Here is a 23,338-nt window from a genome sequence, read left to right on the forward strand (position 1 = left end):
ACACAAATCAATAGGTTTCTAGACATTAAGCACAGCCAGGGTTATGGAGTAAGTGTTGGAAAATGGAGCTGAACAGAGGCTCAATCATGATTTAAGTGAATGGCAGGGTAATTTAGGACTAGATGGCTCTTTTCTTTTTTTTCTTTTGATTATCTATCTGTCTATACCTATATATGTCTATCTATACTATTACTAAAACTCTCATCATGTCCTACCACTCCCTCTTCCTCCCTACCCCCCTCCCCCCCCTCTACCCTCCCTCTCTACCCTCTTCCCCCTCCATCTCTACCCCCCATCCTCTCCCTCTCTAACTGCTCCCTGCGCAGTTGGGGGCTATGCGTGAGTGGATAGGGTGGGGGATGGGGAGGGAAAAGGAGCGAATGAAAGCGTTACTTGAAAGCGTTACTTGAAAAATGTTTTCCTCATCTCAGTACTAAAGGATTTCAGTACAGAAAGGCAGCCGGATGGCAGCCGGTCAGATGGCACGAGAGTTTTATATATTAATAGATAGATAGATAGATAAATAGATAATAGATAATAGATAGATGCAGGAAGAAATCACTGAATCTCTTTGAATCTCCTCAGCTCCTATTTTTTCACCATTTAGAAAGTACTCCACTGCATCCTTGGGTGCTCTTATTTGCCTACATTGCAATCCATGTGCCATGGATTTTTTTGCCATTTTCCATAATTTATTATTATTACTTTGTAAATTATTACTTCCACCTGCACTGCTTAGAATGCCTTTACCTCATCAGCCAACTTAGAAACTGAAATATTTTGAATGGATATGGCCTCAACGCAGATTCTCGCTTGATGCCTCTAATCTGGTCAGATTGGTGCTGCCAGTCTGAGTACTTGTCCATTATCTCTGCACTCTGTCTCCTGTTACTCAGCCAATTTCCCAGCCAGACCCCACGTTAATAATCTGCCTTGTTCTGTCTTTTTAAATGAAATGTTCAAATGTTTCTGGAAATCAACATGAAGAACATTCATGTATGTTTGCCTGCCCACTACTTTCAAGAAATTAAAAACTGTCGGGTGCATTGGTCTCTAAATGAAGGAAATTAAATTGACAGGAAGTTATAACACAGAGAGGGAAGGATGGGTTGCATTTTGCTGACGCAGAACAGCTGGTCCAGTTGCTAGGTTACCTTAATCTGATATCAGCAATTGATGAGACCTGATTCGGTTAGACCTTACTTTTTCAATCAAGTGTCCATTTTCAGGAACAGTGCTCATAAAACACCCTGTGGCTAAATCACAGGTCTGGATCTCTTCATTTAAATTAATGGGTAGGTGGGATGTACTTTAATTTCATGACCAGCTCTTCCTATGTGAGCACTCTGCTTTTATGAATCAGTCCTACATTTACTGTGATGATAATAGGTTCTAGAAACAACTAGTGTGTGAAAGAGGGCACAATCTGCTCTCATTGTTAAGGCTCTACATTGTTCATTCAATTAATTCTGTGCCCAGGGCCTGGGAACATCTTCAGTGTTAGGGAGGTAGTGGGATGCAAGAGGCCATGATGCAATGTTCTGCACTCTGCTGAATATTTCTGCCAGATGCATTGATTTTTCACAACTTTTGAAAATGACAAAGGCCCTGTTTTAAACATGTTGGGATGGGAAGAGATTGATCTTGCCACCTTTTATCGTAATTAGTCAAATTGCCCCAATTTACTTTCAGATTCAGATTCAGATTCAATTTTAATTGTCATTGTCAGTGTACAGTACAGAGACAACGAAATGCATTTAGCATCTCCCTTGAAGAGCGACATAGCAAACGATTTGAATTAAAAAAAATATATATATAAAAATAAAAAATATATATATATAAAAAAAATATATATATAATAAGTGGGGGGGTGATTGGCAGTCACTGAGGTACGTTGTTGAGTAGAGTGACAGCCGCCGGAAAGAAGCTGTTCCTCGACCTGCTGGTTCGGCAACGGGAGAGACCTGTAGCGCCTCCCGGATGGTAGGAGGGTAAACAGTCCATGGTTGGGGTGAGAGCAGTCCTTGGCGATACTGAGCGCCCTCCGCAGACAGCGCTTGCTTTGGACAGACTCAATGGAGGGGAGCGTGGAACCGGTGATGCGTTGGGCAATTTTCACCACCCTCTGCAATGCCTTCCGGTCGGAGACAGAGCAGTTGCCATACCATACTGTGATGCAGTTGGTAAGGATGCTCTCGATGGTGCAGTGGTAGAAGTTCACCAGGATCTGAGGAGACAGATGGACCTTCTTCAGTCTCCTCAGGAAGAAGAGACGCTGATGAGCCTTCTTGATCAGAGTAGAGGTATTGTGGGTCCAAGAGAGGTCATCGGAGATGTTGACTCCCAGGAACCTGAAGCTAGAAACACGTTCCACCTCCGTCCCATTAATGTGGATGGGGGTGTGCGTGCCGCCTCTGGACTTCCTGAAGTCTACAATGAGCTCCTTGGTCTTCTTGGAGTTAAGGGCCAGGTTGTTGTCAGCGCACCATGCTGCTAAGTGCTGGACCTCCTCCCTGTAGGCCAGCTCATCGTTGTTGCTGATGAGGCCAATCACCGTTGTATCATCTGCATACTTGATGATGGTGTTAGTACCATGTACAGGTGTGCAGTCATAGGTGAAGAGGGAGTAGAGGAGGGGGCTCAGCACACAGCCTTGAGGAACGCCGGTGTTCAGGGTGAGGGTTGAAGAGATGTGCTTGTCTAACCTCACAGACTGGGGTCTGTTGGTTAGAAAGTCCAGTATCCAGTTGCAGAGGGAGGGGTCGATGCCCAGGTTACCGAGTTTGGTGATCAGTTTTGATGGAATAATGGTGTTGAATGCTGAGCTGTAATCGATGAACAGCATTCTTACATAAGTGTCTCTGTTGTCGAGGTGGGAGAGGGTGGTGTGAAGTGCCGTTGAGATGGCATCCTCCGTACTCCTGTTCTTGCGGTAGGCAAACTGATGGGGATCCAGTGTGGGGGGTAGGCAGCTTTTGAGGTGTGCCAGGACCAGCCTCTCGAAGCACTTGGTGATGATGGGGGTAAGTGCAACTGGGCGGGCAGAAGTCGTTGAGGCTTGCCGCAGTTGAGTGTTTTGGCACTGGCACGATGGAGGTGGCTTTAAGGCAAGTGGGGACAACTGCTTGGGCAAGTGACAGGTTGAAGATGTCAGTCCAGACGTCTGTCAGCTGCGCAGCACAGGCTCTGAGCACACGCCCGGGGATGCCGTCAGGGCCAGCAGCCTTACGTGCATTAGTCCTACTCAGTGCCACGTACACGTCGTAGGGGGTGAGTGTGAGGGGTTGGTGATCGGCAGGTAGCACACCAGAAAGACACTCAAATCCTGGCCCTTCCATCTCAATGGAACATATCAGGATTGGCAACCTAAATGGCCTCAGCAACACTGCCTTCGTACATCTCGGCAGAAAATTCATGGTTTTCGATCCAATATCCCGAGAGAATGGAGTGGCTGGGCTTGTCTACTCTGGAGTTTAGAAGGATGAGAGGGAATCTTATTGAAACATATAAGATTATTAAGGGGTTGGACACGCAAGAGGCAGGAAACATGTTTCTGATGTTGGGGGAGTCCAGAACTAGGGGGCCACAGTTTAAGAATAAGGGGTAAGCCATTTAGAACGGAGACAAGGAAACACTTTTTCACACAGTGTTGTGAGTTTGTGGAATTCTCTCCTTGAGAGGGCGGTGGTGGCCGGTTCTCTGGATACTTCCAAGAGAGAGCTAGATAGGGCTCTTAAAGATAGCGGAGTCAGGGAATATGGGGAGAAGGCAGGAACGGGGTACTGATTGGGGATGATCAGCCATGATCACATTGAATGGCGGTGCTGGCTCGAAGGGACAAGTGGCCTACTCCTGCACCTATTGTCTATTATCTATTGCTAACTCTGAAAGCAACTTTAACTGTGCCTGAGCATGAAGAATTTCTTTCCAGGTTATAGATAACTGGTGTGAGAAAGACTGGGAAATTGAGGTTGAGGTTCAGCTATGATTATGCAAGGAAATTTAATTTATTTATTCCTATAGCTTTTTCCTCCTGTCAGTAGGCCAATCGGTGGCCTTTTCTCCGGGGGTATTAACTACGGACAGATAGGGAGCTAAATTTGTGGAATTTTACTGGAAATATACAGATTGTTTGAATTTTACCTTTACCTTAATTTATCATCTCCAGTGCAACTTTAATTCCAGATGCTCTTGAAATATGCCTATCATTTTACTGGTTGGGAATAGGTGGGTTGGAAGAAGATAATTATTTTTTGCATCTTTTGACTAGATCTGGCTGTCCATCAGAATGACCTATATACCATATGAGGTTTTCCTGTGAATTCCATAGGGACAGCACATCTGTTTGTTAGAAATTTAATGTGTTCTTGTTTGAATCTATAATATTAATCAGCATCTGCTGAGTACAGTAAATGTAGTCTTGAAAGTGTGCTGGTATTACCCTACTAGTGATTCACATTGATGATCTCAGCTTAAATTTGGAAGAACAATTATTTTAAAGAAGGAACTAATTAAAAACTTCCATCCTGTGTTTGAAAGGTCTGGCAGATAATTATTGCATTCCAGTATTTTTTCCGTGTGTTACCATTTCTATTATTAATTTTACATCGCTGAGAATGTAAAAAAATGGAGGCTAGCATTGGCATAATTCTTGGCAATATGTGCTTGAGAGACAACCTTTTGGATCGCTGGGCTTCATGCCAATATCTTGCTGCACTGTATCAAAGTTGAAATGAAAGTCATGTCAATACACTTCTAAGATGTTGTGAGTTCAATTAATAGAAATCTTAGCCTCAATGACTTCCCCTTTTCTTTTGATTTTCAAAGTCTCTGGTCTTGGTCTTAGCTTGAGATAACTAATTCCCCAGGAGAATGATGCTTTGAGTAAACCACAAAGTGCTAGAGGAACTGCATTAAATCATTTCATTATTTTGAGGTCCTTGAGCTATTCCAGTCAATACTTTACTGGAGTAAAAAGATTTCACTACAGGAGCCTGTCACGGTGAACTGATACTTCCAAATATCATCCGCACATGAGGGAACTGTAACAGGATACTCTGTTCTAAGTGAAGATTAATCAATCTGATGAAAGACAAGAAAGTGCATTTTCTTTTATATTGAATCATCCTTGTCAACGATATGGAATGTAACATTGATCTTCATGGGACTCCACTAGTGATTTTAATCTGTAATAATAGTGACACTCTGACTGCATGGTTGTAAGCAATATTATTAGAAACGGCGATGGCAGTGTAGACTGCAGTATAAATCAGATGTAACCTGAGTACAGTCTATGAACCTCTTTTTAACGGATTGCATTTATAGCGGACAGACGTCCCCACAGTAATCAGACACCACTGTCTCTTTCAGAACACAGGCTGCGAGCAACACTACGGGAGGCTGTTGAAAATGGCAAGCAATTGCTTCGATTGGCACTTGTGCAATGATACTCTATTAAACAATGTAACAAACGGCCTTTAGTATTTTAGCTTGCAGTAACATTAATACATTTTTTAGCTGTAAAAAATAACTGTATTTGAAAACACGTTGTCTCACAGAGTGGTTGAAGTGAATCCCTTCATCAATAACGGGCACCTTTGCCCCCTCTATGGCCCGTTATAAAGAGGGTTGGTTATCTGTAGTACAATAATCATGAAGACTTGTGTGGAGGAAAGTGTAACTTTGCTGGAAAACAGTAAGCCTGGGGATTTAGAACATTTCAGGTTTCAATAAAGGAGGACCAAACTTTCTTTCAAATTCTATACTGATAAAAAAGCAAAAAAATAGAAATGGAAAGTAGGGAGGTTAGAACTATATAACATACCATGAGCTTTATGAAAATGTAAAAAGAAAAAGATTAACATGTTCATTTGGGTCCCATAGAGACTGAGACCTGAGAAATTATACTGGGGAGTAAGGGAATGGCAGATAAATTAAACTGAAGATCGGTGTATCTGTCTTCACTAAAAGAAACAATGACTTTCTAAGACTATAACATAAAGGTCTGTTTCCATATTGTATAGTTAAAGTCTATGTACAGGAAAGGTTTGGATGGGTATGGCCCAAACATGGGCAGGTGGGACTAGTATAAATGGGGCTCCTTGGTTGGCATGGGCAATTGGGGCAAAGGACTTGTTTCTGTGCACTATGAATCTATGACTATGAAGCATAGACAGAATGCTGTCTCAAAATAAAGATTGGTCATACAAGACACAGGTGAGAAGAAATGTTTTCACTCAGAGGGTGGCTAATCTTTGGAGAATTGTGGAGATTCAGCAGCCGCAGTATATTTAAGGCAGTAGGTACACAAAAATGCTGGAGAAACTCAGCGGGTGCAACAGCATCTATGGAGCGAAGGAAATAGGCAACGTTTCGGCCCGAAACGTTGCCTATTTCCTTCGCTCCATAGATGCTGCTGCACCCGCTGAGTTTCTCCAACATTTTTGTGTACCTTCAATTTTCCAGCATCTGCAGTTCCTTCTTGAACATATTTAAGGTAGTGATTGATAGACTTAGATAAGATAAGATTAACACGAGATATGTGATTAGTGCAGTATAATGGGACTAAGATAAAAAATCAACAATGATCTTATTGAGAGGTGGAACACACAGAGGACGGTTGGCCTACTTCTGCTTCTGATTCTTATGTTCTATGCTATTCTCTTGCTGATTTATTTTCAATTACCCTCAATTGACTTTGATGTGAGGCCTATTCCTTTCTATTGATGATTTCTTATTTATAAAAATAATGATTCTTTTTAGCCTTTGGGTTTGTTCTGACCTCATTATTCAACCACTTTTTCTTGATCTTGCTATTTTTCTCCTTGCTCTTGAAGTATTTCATTTAACTCTCTACTCCCTGAGGTGTTTTAAAAAAAAAAAACTTGCCATTATCTTCCAGCATATACTGCCATCTGTCACTTGATACTCAATATTGTACCCGTAGTTTACTATCAAGGCTTTTAAGTTGTTTGAGTTGTGAAGTGAACGAGCAAATTATGCATAGACAAAACTACTTATTATTAAGTCAGAAGATGAAACTAGTGAGGGCAACCTTCCGACCAATTGATTCAGATAGACCCTTTAGTCCTCCCATTACACCATCCAACCAGTTCTTAAATGATTCAGTGTTCTTACTTTCAGTCTTTCAGTTGGAGCAAATTGTTCTTCTATTTGTTCTTTGTTGCAAATGCTGCTGTATGTTCATGAGGATGACATGAGGCACCAGATTCACTACAGAAAACTAAAATAGCGATGAGATCTGATATATGTTATCAGGCATTGACATGTTGCTTGTTAATGCAACCAACTGTGCTGAGAAACTCACATGCTTCCTAAAATACAGGGATTAAAATATCTTGTGATATCGAACTCTCAGTATTAATATTCCCATCTTCTCTAGCATCTAAGATTAACATCATTCCACCTTTCTCTCCTTGCTGGAATCATTCTAACAAGTCTTTGCTCTATCATTTCTGGACCAGCACTGATTTTGTTTATTTTGACAAGCCTGTGATTTATTCATATTATTCCTCCTGTTGGCTGCTATATAATTGTACATTTCATCAGCATGGCCAGTTTGATCAACATCTCCACCCATGTGTTTCTTCCTTTTAATACCTTTTCGTCCCATTCATTTATCTGTGCTTTCAGGTGGTGCTTTTTTGATTGCAGACCATAAAAATTGGAAATACAGAGTACAACTAATCACAATAGTATTAACAAAGTAAGAAAGAGGCGAGGGAGAGAAATTATAGGTTATCAACATGAGTGGTTAATGACCAGACTTGATGTCTGATCATTCCCCATTGGTAGTTTAAGCACATGAATGCCATATTTGTCAAAATATCATGGCTGAAAGATAATCCTTGTTGGAAAAACACTTTTAATTTGAAATAAGTCTTTCTTGTTTTCAGTTAGTAAGACTGCATGTGAAATCCAGAGTGCTTTAACAACTGGTCAAGCTGCTTTGAAGCCGTCATGGATAGGCCATCTCTCATCATGCTCTCCATCAAGTCGATCGTTTTCTTATGGATGTTGAACAGAAGAACTGTGACGCATCGGTCCTCCAAATCCAAAAAACCATGGGGCCTGTTTTCCATTTAATTATTCTTGCTCTCTCATAGTTCTCATTGTTTCTATAACACGGAAGACATTTAGCCCATCGTCCATGCATAAGGTGCAGGCCAGACCGCATTTGGAGTATTGTGAGCAGATCTTTGCCCCAAATCTGAGGAAGGATGTGCTGGCTCTGGAGAGGGTCCAAAGGAGGTTTACAAGAATGATTCCAGGAATTAGTGGGTTAGCATATGACGAATAATGAAAGGCATAGATAGAGTGGATGTAGAAAGGATATTTCCACTGGTGGGAGAGTCTAGGACCAGAGGTCATAGCCTCAGAATTAAAGGGTGCTCTTTTAGAAAAGAGGTGAGGAAGAACTTTTTTAGTCAGAAGTTAGTTAATCTGTGGAACTCATTGCCACAGATAGCTGCGGAGGCCAAGTCAGTGGATATTTTTAAGGCAGAGATAAACAAATTCTTGATTAGAACGGGTGTCAAGGGTTATGGGGATTAAGAAAAACATGATTGAATGGCCATCTTTTTTTGATTCCCTGATCCCTGCTAATGCCCATTTACTTCCAGTCTCCTGCCAACCATAGGGCAATTTACTGGCCGTAACTTGCAATCACCCAGTTTGTGGGATGAAATGAAAGCCCAGGTGATCAGGAATGCCACTCCACCAGAGCACCATGAGATTAAAAGTCAGGTCACTTGGCTAGTGAGAGTGCCTTTTGATATGTTAGAAAATGCTTTGCCTGGATTTATGGGATTCAATTACTGGATAAACACACTCTTAAAAGTCTTTTTTTTTAAATTCTGCATGATTAAAAAAAAAATGCATTTTTTTGAAATGGTAGTTGTGCATCCAGTTTCAGGATGAAATGAAATCTGCCCCCCCCCCCCCAGCCCCTTCCACACCAGGAAGTTGGATATGACACTGCCTTTTGATTTAGAAAATTTTGCCTGGTGATGGGATTCGGGGGGAATTTACCTTTCTTTTTTTTTTAATTTTTCCACACCTGATGGCATCAATGTGAATTGGATTTTTGACTTGTCGACAGAAATCTTCCATGTTAACTGCTTTGTGGAAATCAATTTTACTTTTTGCTTGGTATAAAGCTCAGATATATTTGCTGCTATCATATATTTATTAATATATATTTGGCTATCTGGTCCAGTTTCAAAATATTTATGTGATCTGAAAGCAGAACAATGCAGCTAATATGTATGATCAGATTTATCCTCAGGATGAGTGAACGAGTTGATACCAAGAGAATAAAAGAAGCTGGATACAAAATGCTGGAATACCTCAGCTGGTCAAGCAGCATCTCTGGAGAAGAAGAATAGGTGACATTTCAGGTCGAAACCCTTCTTCAGATTGAAAGGAGAGGTGGGGGGTGAGGGGGAATAAACTGGAGGCGAGAAAAGGCCAGAACAAATCAGGGCCGGCAACAGATCACCTCAGCAACGGTGGAATCCATAATGGCCCATTGTTGGCGGGGGAAGGTGTGATAACAAGAGGGATACAAGGCCCTAATTTGCAGCTGGCCTCCTCCTTGCCTCCACCCGCTCCGGTCTCGGCCAACCGCCACACCCTTCCTCCCCGGCTTCTTTCCCCCGTTGGAGGCCGCTCCTCGTTGCTTTCTCCCCCACCTGCCCGAGAAACTTTCAGCCTATAAGATTCAAAAGTTTCCCCCCAAATATCCCCCCCCCAATTTTCTAAAATAACAAAAACTACAAAAAACACAGGCCTAAAAACGCTGACTGAGTCACTGCAGCATTTGATGCCTATCTTTGGTATAAACCAAGATCTGCAGTTCCTGCCTACACACCATGTGAATAGAAGACCAATTGTCTTTTGAATTGCTCCACAGAACAATCGGTGAATTGATCGATGCCCAGCAGTAATGGGGAATACAAATGTAAACAGGAAAATGAAGATGTATATATGCACAATGCATGCTAAGTTTGCACAATAAACACAGTGATTCACTGGAAGGAAATCACAATTTTCCATAATGAATTGGCCCCAGCACCCCAGCTGGAATCTGTTGCGCCCAGGCAGCCTGTGTGACATTGCTGGATTGATCATGCCGATACTGGCATACACAGAAACCCAGCTGTGGCACACCCTAAGGCCAGACAGCAGTGCATATGGTTTGCATCACATGGCATCAATCTGACAGTGGTTCTATGTGCCCCATGGTGACTGTTTCATGATAAGATCTAGGATCAGATCACTGCTGCTTCAGGGGCCGGATAAATGTTTTACACAAGTTTTCTAATATATCTTGGATGATAAGAAATATTTGACACTGATCTCGGATGTGATTTGGGATACTGCTAGATCGTTGAATTCTTGACGATACTCTTAAGTCCAGTGATAGCGTTTAAAACCTTTTATTCAGGCCCTGTGGTTACATGGTCTCAGAGCGATATATTCGTAGAAGACAAAGAAAAAGCAGGCAATGACTGGTTGTACTTCTCAGCTCCTTGAATGTTACCTTCCCTTTCTTTCCATTGGTTCCCCATTACTATTTGAAATTGTGTCTCTTTCTGAATGGTTTATCTCTGTGGTATTTAATAACTCATTACCACTCCCCCTATATGGGAGTTCCTTTCGTTTCTCACTGGTCTCGGGCAGTCTGAACCAACCCTGCAGTATTGTTACACCCCAGGTTACTTGCAGTCTCGTTTTGGCAACACATTATTAGGGCTCCGAGAAGGGTTCAAAGGGCCTGAGCTATAGGGCGAGGTTGAGCAGGCTAGGAATCAATTCATTGAAGTGCAGGAGGATGAGGGGTGATCTTATAGAAGTGTACAGAATTATAAATGGAACATATCGGGTAAACACACAGAGTCTCTTGCCCAAGCAGGGGAGTCGAGAACCAGAGAACATAGGTTTATGATGAGCGGAGAAAGATTTAATAGGAAGCTGAGGGGTAACTTTTTTACACAAAGTGTGGTGGGTATATCAATCGAACTGCTGGAGGAGGTATTTGAGGCAGGTACTATCGCAACGTTTAAGAAACATTTAGACAAATACAGGGATAGGTTTTGAGGGATGTGGGCCAAATGCAGGTGGGTGGAACTAGAGTCGATGGGTTATGTTGGTCGGTATGGGCAATATAGGTCGAGGGGTCTGTTTCCACGCTGTATGTATGAATAATTCATAATTCTCCCTCAGGTACCATAGAGAAACTTCATAATAATTAGCACTGATGATATTGTGCTAGACTTTAAACTTTGCATTGTTCTGGGAGTATGGAATGACAAATTGGAAACCTGGAGGTCAGTGGCTACTAGATAACCATAACCGTTTCTCCGGGTGCTCCTGTTTCCTCCCACATTCTAAAGATGTGCAGATTTGTAGGTCAATTGACTTCTGTAACTGGTTCCTAGGGTGATTGGTGGTCGGCGGGGGTTGAAGGGCCTGTTTCCATGCTGATCTCTAAAACTAAAAAAAAAAACAGAAATGGATTCCCAGAGGTGCCGCCAAGAGTTGTGAGGAGCTGGAGAGGTTTACTGTTCTGTAGTCAGGGCGAATCGTGAGGTTATTCTGTAGCGTCATAGACTCGTACACAATGGAACCAGGCCTTTTGGCCCAACTTGCCCATGCTGACCAAGATGCCCCATCCATACTAGTCCCACCGGCCTGCATTTGGCCCATATCCCTGTAAACCTTTCACCCACAGTCCCACCCCATCTTATGAGTACCCAACCTGTATACAGCCCGTACATACAAACAAGTGTTTGCTGGATTGGCGGGATGGATTTGCCAACATCTGTGGAGCTGTAGGCATCTTCTGCCAGGTTAGAAATAATTTGAAGACTTGAAAAATAATTTTAAATTATCTTGAGATGTGGTTTAATAGAGATGAAAATCCAAGTGGAACTAAAGTGAACACTAGCTTGACAGGATGAGGGGGTGGAAACAAGATTGCATTTGTTACAAACCTTTAACGAATAACACACAGTGCCAGGTGATTAAATGAGCATGCCAGGTTTAATCACTAGGTTTCAGCCAAGGCTGAGTAGGTGGTATTTTCTAATTCTAGAGATTGAGTTCCAGTCCTTCTCCACTTTTGGGCATTAAATATAATAATGGACATAAGTTAGCGCAGTAACCTGCAAGTTTTTAGGGAGATTTACTTGGTTATTAATATTTTGTTCGACTCTCCTGCGCTCACATTTAGCTTTGATTTCCTGGGAAGAGTGCAGAAGAGATTCATGAGGATGTTGCCTTGATAGGAGCATTTCAATCATAAGGAGAGACTGGAGACACAAATTGCAGATGTTGGAAACTTGAGCAGAAGACAAAGAGCTGGAGAAACTCAATGGGTCAGACAGTTTGAATGGACAGACCATGTTTCGGGTCAGGACCACCTTCAGACTAATAGGAGTTGGGGGGCAGAAAGATGGAAAGGAGATATGGGGGTGGGACAAAGCCGTGCAAGTGATGGGTGGACACGAGGGACTGGTGATGCTGATTTACAAAAAAAGATACAAAGTACTGGAGTGACTCCGTTATAGGTGGATACAGGCGAGGTGTTTTGATGGGTGGAATAAATGACAAAGCCAAGAGGTGAAAAGGAGTCAAAAGATTGTCAGATAAGGAAAGGAGTGAAATGTAAAACCAGAGGGAGGGATTTTGATGGAAGGGGCAGGGGAGAGGGGGAGACTATAGGCTGGGTTGTTTTCCTTGGAATGGAGGAGCTGAGGTAGTGAAGACAGATACTCAACTGTCAAAAAGCATCTGGATAAGTACATAGATGACTGTGGACCTAATGTAAGGATTGGTGCAGATGGGCATGGTAGGTGGCATGGGCCATTATGAGGTGAAGGGCCTGTTTTGTGCTGTACGACTCTATGACTCAAATTCTAGCAGAAAAAAAGGAGGGAATTATTTTTCACACAAAGGGTAGCTATCATCAGGAATCTCCTGCCTTTTGGGGTGTGAAGTCAGTCAGGGCTTCCAGGAGGGAAATGGTCAGACATTTAAAGCAATACAATTTGGAGGCTGCAGGGCATGAGTGAGGAATTGCAGGATTGCACCATAAAGACCGATTCTGTGATGCTAAACGTCATGCACAGCAGCTGTGCTCATTATTAAATACTTCAATCAAACCCGTTCTTTTTGCAGTCAGATATGAGATTTGTACTTGTTCTTGGCCATTCATTCATGATGGATTGGTGACAGCGTTACACGGTTGCATTATTTTTTCATCCAAATACCACAGGGCATTCATAAAGGAAAAGTCATTGTAAATTGTGATCAGTGGAAATGAAGGACAAAATTACTAAGTTACAGAGCATAAGACATCAAGTTGAACCTTAAAGCTGTGGTGTTGCGATTGAAAGCTACAAGAAAAGCTTCCAAAAAGAGGGCACATTGTTAGGAGATTTCGTGTTTGAAAAAATGACTTGACGTGTTCTGTCCATTTAATAGTGCGAAACATCAGCTTTAATTGGGTGCCTTAACGTGAATGAATGTAAATGAGAACACATAGGAACATTTCAGTGTTTTCAGTCACATTTGGTCCCCCATTATACTGCGTCTACTTCTGGTACAAACTAATGACAGTGAGTGAATGATCACAAATAACTTCAACTTGATTTACTGTCTTAGGCTGGACAAAAGTCTCAGTAATTTCACTGGAGATTCATCAGTAGCTGATGATTTTACCGTGGGAGGCTAACTTGCATTTGCAGTGTCAACCCAACACATGAATGTTTAGCGTTAGACAAATATGGATGCAGAGAAATAGCCCCCCATGCCGTATCTAGTTGTTCTGCATGAATCTCCCAACCATCTTCCAAGTTAATTTTTCTGAGGTGGCACAGAAGGTAGTGCTGCTGGGTCCACATGGGCAGTGAGCTGTCTTCACATGGCCCGAGTCCCGAGGTGCATGTGCTGATGCTTGTTTATACCAAAGATATATACAAAATGCTGGAGTAACTCAGGGGGTCTGGCAGCAACTCTGGAGAAAATGGATAGGTGACGTTTTGGATCAGGACCCTTCTTCCTTAAAAATAGCAAAACGTGCATCTGTGGGTATATTGCTATCAGGCAAGATAATAATCCAATATTTCAACCATCTGCATGTTATCCATCACTCATGTCATGGCACAATTTGTGGACACTTTGGCTGTTCCACGGGACCCCATGGAGATGTGATCAATGTTAATATATTGCTTTAGTATGTTGACTTGACCCAAGAACAAATTTCCACATGAGCCTCTTGATTCTAATTTCTCCCACATACCATGCAACTCTTTGCTAAATCCTAAACAGTTACGGCTCAGCCTTAAAGCACATAATTGCTGGTCCTGTTTTATTTATTTTTTGTTAATTATCAAGATTTCCAATTTAAATATATAACTCAAATTCTCTCAAATGATATGGATCAGGTTGATTTTAAAAACAATTCTTTTCTGCCAGTGAAGTTAAATACTGGATTGATCAGCTCATTAACTTCAAACTTTTAAAGCAGAACTTTCTATTTAAAATCGTTACTTTTAAGTGTTTAAATAATTGTCACAGATTGATTTCCTCGGTTTTGCAAGATCTATTATTATTTATTGAGTTTGTAGCAGGCTTTGTTAACCATGTAATCCATTGAGAGTCACATAAATTATGAATTAGAACCCAGATGTTGGATCTAATGGACCCAACTACCTTTGGAAAGTGTGACCTGCACCTGTTCACAGCACTGAACAAAGACTTCAACCATATGAATAATTTCACAGTCAATTACCCTAGTTTGTTTGAAGCATGGAAAGGTGATGCTTAGTAGCAGCAGAAATTGCACATTTGTATTATTAACAGTCACTCTGTTCTTTATACTGCCTTCAAATGTCCTTCTCAATTCCATTTTAATGGAATTCCGTAAGTATTGTAATTATGTCTCACTCAGTTAGAGGATCGGTTAGTCATGCTTAAAATACATTCTCAGAGCATCATGCTATTGAGGCGAGAAATAAATTGCCGCTGAATGTGGTGTGTTCATTCTGCACCTGAAATGTATGGCTATGTGCCATAATGGTTATGGTGTTCTCAGGTGTCGAGGGCACCTGACACAAACTGGCTTTGGGGCCCTTCAACCAACAACAACTGGTAAATTATTAGTTTATATTAACAAAAATGATTTAATATTTCACTCAAGACTGATTGCAGCCTCCAAATGTAGAGAAATATGACTAGTGGTATTTTTCCTCATATTTTTCTCGTTATTGATTTTGATTAATGGATGTTCAGTTTGGCAATCTGTCATTTCAGCACATGCTGTTAGGGGTAAATTTGAAAGAATGATTTCTCTGCATACAACGTGGATCTGGGGACCAATTGCAACAGAATGTGATCTGCTTAAAATAATGCTGTTGTAATTCTTTTGCAGGTTACAGTTCTCATTCTCTTTGCACTGGCATTTCTCACATGCATCGTGTTCCTGGTAGTTTACAAAGCTTACAAGTATGAGCACAGCTGCCCAGATGGATTTGTCTTCAAGGTGAGAATTTTCTTTAGACTTAAAGGCAATACAAAATTGTTCCATTTAAAAAAAAAATCACTAGCAATAAGATATTGGGATTAGTGCAAATTTGGATGTTTGTGAATATAACTACAGTAAGTTTATGTGCCTTGTAGACAGATCATCAGGACCACTGGTCCAGGAATATCTTGGTTTAAAAACGTTTGCTGTTGTTTTGCCTTGCTCCAACTCCGAATCCCCATTTACCACGACTGCACGTTTGTGAACTTTGTAAATCTAGCCCTTGTACAATCTTTACCCCATCATACCTTCAGCTATCTAGACCAGAGGTTGAAAAGCACTTTTCCAAGCTCTTTACTTCCATTTCCTTTTAATAATTTCCTTTTACTGCCTACTTCCTTTGATTCCTTGGTAAATGTTAACGAAATACGTGCCTGTGAGATATCATTAAGATTTATCCCAAATTGTCTTTTAAGTGGTACTATTAAATATTCTTGCCATGTAACAGTCTCTCGATGATTCTCTCATTAAACTATTAGCTACAGGCTGGGATATATTTCTAATGGAGCCAGCTTTCTACCAGAGGGCATGCGAAATTACTCTAAAATAATAGCTGCTGTGGAAGTAAATGACTAAACCCTGAACTTGTTCTCGCCTTTTCCCCTAAATCTGTAACGGGGCATTAGAAGATAATGGTGAGGAGTGCGACTCTGACTTGCAAATCTTTGCTTTCGTGTGTATGTGGTTTGAACAATTTGACTTTGAATGTATTTTTTTGTGGCAGGACGGGGTGGTACTTTTGCCTATGATACTGACAATAAAGCACTCTACTGATTAAGTTTTACCGATCAAAAAAACTGCAGACCTTGGAATAAATAAAAATAGAAAATCTTGGAAAACTCATCAGGTCAGACAGCATCTATGGAAATGTTAACTCTTTCTCTTTGCACAGATGCTCCTGACCTGTTGAATACTCCTCATAATTAAGCAGTCCAGACTAGCTATTTTTTTAGTATCCCTATATTTATGGGTTTTCCCATACTGAGCAGAAGCATAGTTTATAATCAAGACAGGACAGCTTATTGACTTTTTGCATTACTGCTATGCTGTCTGCTTTTAAAATACCATGGATAGTAGTAGTCGGCCCCCCTCGGTCATGACTGACCATGGGTGATGCATCCTGGTCGGATGCAAGCCTGGGCGATGTCATATGGAGGACAGGCTGCTGTCCATGCAGCATGTGCCCCCTCTCCATGTCGTTGATCGATCCAAACGAACAGCAGGGCCGTTAAAGTTTGGCACCAGCCCCGTCGCAGGAGCTGCCAGAGCGAGGTTGTAGACAACGACCAACTGCCTTAGGGGCTCCGACTCCGGATTTCCTTGAGGTTTACTCCTGGAGCATTTTCCATGATTTTAAAATCAGAGTTTTCCTTCTCCTAGATGGACTGCCTTCCCAGGCTGACGAGCCCCATCTGCCTGTGGGTAAAAGAGCTAGTATTTAAAAAAAACCCAGGACAGCCTACAATATTGCATACTCTGCCTACGATTGAAGTATACTCACTGCTTTGTAGAAAGTATCGTTACAGATTTCTGCAAAGTTCAATAGGAGGATTAAAACTGAAAATCAAAGAAAACCTTGAAATCTAAAATAAATATCAGGAAATGCTGGAAACATTCAGCAGGTCAGAAAGCATCCGTGGGAAGGAAATGGGGTTAATGTTTTAGATCCCATGCCCTTTGTAAGGAATAACTGGTTAATTTATACCAGTTGAGGAAGACATATTCATCAGAACACTTCTCTTTTAAAAATGCTGTGGGATCTCTTGCACCCACAGAGGGAGCTTTAGTTTGCAGTTTTACCTTTGTGATGCATCTTTAAACACTTAACCACTCGGCTTTTTATGAATGAAGGCTTCCATTGGCAATCACAAGTATTTAAAATAACTATTTTCCATTGATTTGCTTTATGTAAGGCCTAACCCGCTGATTATTGCAGAATGGTTTTTTCCCTGTTTGAAATGGTTTGTATGTGAGTCAGCATGGGGAACAACTGATCCAGTATAATCTTCACATTGTCATCTTCATCCGTTTGTTACTTTAACTATTCCAAGCGCATGGATAGGGACACTGAGCTCATAAATGGAGTCAAAACCATCTTTTGTCAAGGTTATTGCATTTGAACTAAACTTTTGATGACTGTTGGATGGATCATCTGCATCTTAGTGAAATGACAGGCTCAGCTGGTTGCCCGGTGCATAGCAGCTGTTATCAATTTATTAATAAAGTTTTAGTTCCGCTCATTGAGTAGGATAAATGTTGCTGCTGAGAAGATATGACACTGCCTCTTGTTCAGATACGTTGCACATGGATTGTGCAGCATGACCAGGCTTAACCTGGCATCAAGGCCTGAGAGTGTATTTGTTGTCTATCACACACCATCCATCTTATTACCCTGTCTGCAAAACCGTCTCATGTTGTATCTGAGAATAACAGTTGTATTAGTAGGAGCCAAAATAAGTGTCATGGATCAGATTATCCTAGATTAATGACTCAATTGGGTCAAAAGAGCATTATTCTGCCACATTGACTGCGTACAACAGAGAACCTTTGATAGAGAACACACAGATAGATATAACGATCAAATGGTGTTTAATTGTCCAAGTGGTCCAGTGGGAATTGGGAAGCCAGCAAGGTCGAATCCCCTGTTGATCTACTGTGGTGGAAGGTGAATTGTAATAGGTCCAGGTCCTTACTAAGACAGTTGATAGCCAACCTCGGATGTTAGTGTCACTGCTCAATAGTCATTGAGGCATGTCACCTTACTCTTCATGGGCACCTGTATTATTGACGTCCTTTAAAAGTTAGTTGGATCTTCGGAGCTTAGTATTGAGAGGTTGTAGATGTCTGCACAATCTCCAGCCAGTTAGTTCGCACAGGTACATCATCGGCTGGACGCTTCCCAGGGCTTCACGGAGGATGGATCTTCTGACATCGGCCTCGGTGACTGAAATTAGAATGTCGCCGAAGGTTATGGAGGCTAAAGAAGGTACACCGATGTTCCCTTTCACAGCAAACTTAGAAAGCATGGAACTCGTCTGGTAGTGTTGCCTTGCTGTCACTTCAGCTAGCACTTGGTTTTGCCTTGTAGGAAGTGATGGCGTGCAACCCACCACCCATCCAGTTGAGACCAAAAGTTGAGACCTATCTTTGTTTTTCTGATTAACTTATCAGAAGCTTAACCTGAATTTCCTATATATTTGCTATTATACTATTTACTTACCTATGTTTATGTGTCTATCTTTTCTCAATCTTTAAGATTTGCATCAGGACTTCCTATAATCTTTTCTCAATTCCACAGTCTGAGCTTTGTGGACAATTCAGAAATCAGAACCAAAACACAGAATGACAAAATCTGTGTTGGTTGTCTCCATACGTGTCGAGAAAGAATGACCGACTGTAATATCACCTTGCAGCACTTGATCCAAAGGTCTGCAGATCATGGCTTTCAAGTACACTTACAGCCACTTAATTAATTATGTAGAGGTCTCTGCTAATGCCACCCTCTCATATTTCAAATCCCTATCAACATGGGGCTTGAAAGATTTTTCTTCCGATGTCCTCTAATCCTTCTATGTCTCTTGTCTTGACTCCTCAGCTTAGGAAAATGGGTCTTTCCTATTTAATTGTTCAAGATCTTTAATTATTTTAAACAAAGTCATGAAGCATGGAAATTGTGCCTTTGGCCTAACTCGTACAAGCCACCCATCTAAATGAGTCAATTTGCCCGTGCTTGACCTATGTCCCTCTACACTATACCTATCCACGTACCTGTCAGAATGTCTTTTAATTTTGTTATTGTATCTGCCTCAACCACTTTGTCTGGCAGCTTGTTCTATACATGTTTCACCTTCTGTGTGAAAATGTTGCCCCTCAGGTTCCTATTAAGTCTCTCCCCACTCACCTTAAACTAGTGCTATCCAATCAGCGGAAAGACTATACATGATTATAATCAAGCTGTCCAGTGTACAGATACAGGATAAAGGGAATAACGTTTATCACAAGATAAAATCTAGTATCGTCCGATTAAAGATAGTCCGAGGGTCTCCAATGAGGTAGATGGTAGGTCAGGCCACCTCTCTATGATGGTTCAGTTGCCTGATAACTGGGAAGAAATTGTCCCTGAATCTGGAGGTATACGTTTCAAACTTCTGTACGTCTTGCCTGTTGGGAGGGGAGAAGACGGAGGGTCCGGGGTGAGACTCATCCTTGATTATGCTGGTGTACTTGCTGAGGCAGTGTGATGTAGATGGAGTAAATGGAAGAGAGGTTGGTTTGCGTGATGGTCTGAGCTGCGTCCACAATTCTCCGCAATTTCTTGCGGTCCTGGATGGAGCTGTTCCCAACCCATGCTGTGATGCATCCCAATAAAATGGTTTCTACAGCGCATCTGTAGAAATTGATGAGAGTTGTTGGGGATATGCCAAACATCCTAAATAAGGAATTAGAGGCAATGGTGCACTTTCTTGGCCATTGCTTCAATAAGGCTGGTCCAGGACATGATGCTGGTTTGAGCCACAGAACATATATGAAATGTGCCTGTGGCTAAAGTACATACTTCGTACTATTAGCAATTTTATTTCCGCAATCAAAATGATTTTGCATCCTTCCCTGTCTATATTAAAACTGACATAATTACCATTGAATATCAGCTGTACCCCAGGGGGCATTGTCCATCTAGAGCTGTGTTAAAATGTGCTTTCATATCTAAGGTGTGGGTTGAATAGTTTGTATTTAGAAACATGATAAAAACCCAAATAATAGCTTAAAATGTAATCATGTTTCCACTTAGTTACTAGTTTGTGAGGGTAGGGAAGAATTTCAACAGTCAAGGGACTAATGCTTATTTTAGCTTTCCATCTGGGACCAAACCAAATATAATAGCATGATTTAAAAAAAAATTATACCAATGAGTCGTGATTCGAATATCACTATACCTTAATTGTTACACACGTAACAATAAAAGACCTTTGAAACCTTTGAGTCTTACTCAATTATTATCATCACCAAAATGAAATTTCACTGCCTCAGTACATTTAATAGAAAATATTCTCCCTTTCATTACCTTAATGCACTATTAAAAGTGCAATGAGCCGTTGAGTTGCAAATACAACCACCATATCAGTATTGGCATTTTGCATGAATCAGCACATTCAGCAAGCTTGCTTTTGTTAAAAATTGTAACCACGTTAGTCAGTTAATGTCAGAAAGATGCCTCAAATATCTGCAAGCTTCAGCAATAAAACATTGATTTGCAAAACACAAGCAAATACATTAGTATGAGAAAGGAATAGCAGCCAACCAGAGGGTCTTACTGACTTTGGTGTTTCACTGCAGATTCCAGCTGTTTTTTTGGCTTGCTTTATTAATTTTGTAAATTTTAACTCAGTTGAGTGACTTTATTTAGCACATGTCACTTATCTGTTGATGAGACCCAACTATAATATTGAGCAATTATTGTCAAATAGTTCATTTTGACAGATTGACATGGAAATTGTAATGTGTCCCTATTGATGTGGGGAGGCAGTGTGGGGCATGGGTAGAGCTATCAGTTAGAGGATCGTGGCCAAGGTAGGTTGGTGTTTGTAGATGTTGTCAGTCAGGACTCCAGGGAATTGGAGGGTTGGCCCTGGGGGGAATAAAAGGAAGTCTGAATACTATGGGGGTGGGGTGGGGAAAGTGGACAGTTGTTGGGACTTTCTAGACTAGTATCCATTTAGATGCTTGCAATTAAACACTCTTATCCTTGACCAATGCTACACAAGTAATGATGTCATTTGACATGTGTTCATGTTCTATATATATATCCAAGTATATTTGCACCCATTCAAATTTCAGAAATAATACGGATGCAGCTATTATCACATTTCACACCATCCAAGTGTATTTCTAGTCAAACAGGCTGAAATAAAATTGCCATTAAATTTCCAGGCCAGTAGGAAATTTAAGTGCATAACATTTTTTGTCATTGTGCAAAAGAAAAAATGTTCTATTCTGATCGGAATGAAACCTTTGAATGAAATAACTATTTCCTAGTTTATTTGCACTCAAAATTTGACCAGGAATCTCCTAGTTGTTATTCTTGTACCTCTGATGCACTTTTAGCATCAGGAGATGCAGTCAATGCTGAAGCACTCAAGGGCACCACAAAGGCAGCTCTTCTCTATCAGGGCCTCATAGACAACCTGATAGTTCCCAAAAAACAACGGGAATTACAGTTTGAAAGTCCATCACAAATCTCTAGTACTTACAATGAGAATTGTTTGTTGAAAATGGCATAGAGATCCAGAAGCCAATTAACCACAAACTTTGGGTATTGTGGATTGGAAACTCCATCACACCGTAAGGGAAAAGAATCAGCTCTAAAGGCACTGCATTTTCTAGGTCCAACAGAAAAACTATGCAATAAAAAGCAGTTGGTGCGTGGAACAAGTGCAGGCGGTCTGAATTTTCACTGATGACCACAATTCTATAGAACTGTCAAGACCATTTACATCTACAATGTGGAAGAATCCCCCCTGCAGAGAGACAAGAAAGGAGACATTCTTATTTAAAGGCAGAGAAAGTCAACACCCACTGAAAGGAGCATCTCGATGAACTTTCCCACTATGACATATTAAAATGAAAATCCTCGACTTCATCCCACATCAAATTGTCCGGTCCAGCCTTGACGTCAACCCATACCAACAAGAAGTCAAAGGTCATTTGTTATTGAAAATCAACAAGGCCCCAGGTCTTTCCCTATTCTTCCCTCGGCATTAGGCAGAAGATACAAAATCTTGAAAGCATGTACCATCTGATTGTGGACAGCTTCCCCACTTTTATCAGCCTATTGAACAGTCCTCCCATAAGCTGGAGTGTAGTCCTGATCTCCTAACCTACTTCAATTCAGACCTTGCACTCTGCACTTTCTCTGTAACTCCGTTATGCTATAATTCTGTAACGCTTCTCTTTACCTGTTGTACTTGTGTATGGCATAACATTAACTCATATAATATGATTTGACCGGATAGCATGCAAACAGTTTTTCACTATATCCCAGCATGTGTGATAATAATATATCAATACCAATTTCTGACCCAGCTAGAATGCATTGAATATCTCTGCCATTCAGCAAGACCCCTGGCTGGTCTTTGGCCTCAACTTCTTACCCGATCCACATAACTCTTGATTCTCCTGTAATTCAAATTTGTATATACTTAATGAACTGTAATACTTACTTTCTGAGTAAGAAAATATCCTCAGAACCCATATATGTCTGGGATAATGAATTCCAAAGATGAATTGGCCCTATTCCCATCCACCCACCTGCAATGAGAAGTTCTTCCTATTCTCATTACTGAGACGTTCTAATTCCTTATTCTGGGACAATGCACCTTGGCTCTAGACCCCAAATGGAAAAAAAACCCCCATCTGTGGTCGGTCCTGCTCAGCCTCCCCCAACTGTTGTCTATCTGTTATCATATCTTATTCTCCTTGGTTCCATAGAGTTGATGTACATGTGACCTCCAAATACGATCCCTTCATTTCAGGAATTAATTTAGTGAACCGTTACTGCCTGAAAGCCAAGTAAATCGTTCATTACGGAACGGATTGCCACCTCATACCAAAGGCACATTCCACACTCATCAGACTTGTTTCACTTTCATCTTCATCCTTTGAATTAATCCAAATTGTAAAACTGTATTTACCATAAAAGGACCATAAAAGTGCATAAGCTGGAATAGGAAC

The 23,338-nt window shown here is 41.1% G+C and overlaps 1 protein-coding gene across 3 annotated transcripts in view; it reads left to right on the forward strand.

Annotated features, from left to right (window-relative positions):
- LOC129701529 (neuronal vesicle trafficking-associated protein 1-like) overlaps nucleotides 1-23,338 on the forward strand; it is a 50,628-nt gene that overhangs the window by 24,836 nt on the left and 2,454 nt on the right. For all 3 annotated transcript variants that reach the window (XM_055642781.1, XM_055642789.1, XM_055642797.1), the window contains exon 4: nucleotides 15,458-15,568. In XM_055642781.1, coding sequence (XP_055498756.1) covers nucleotides 15,458-15,568 — 111 coding nt within the window. The remainder of the gene's footprint in view (nucleotides 1-15,457; nucleotides 15,569-23,338) is intronic.

Source organism: Leucoraja erinacea, chromosome 1 (assembly GCF_028641065.1).
Source record: "Leucoraja erinacea ecotype New England chromosome 1, Leri_hhj_1, whole genome shotgun sequence".
Taxonomy (NCBI): domain Eukaryota; kingdom Metazoa; phylum Chordata; class Chondrichthyes; order Rajiformes; family Rajidae; genus Leucoraja; species Leucoraja erinaceus.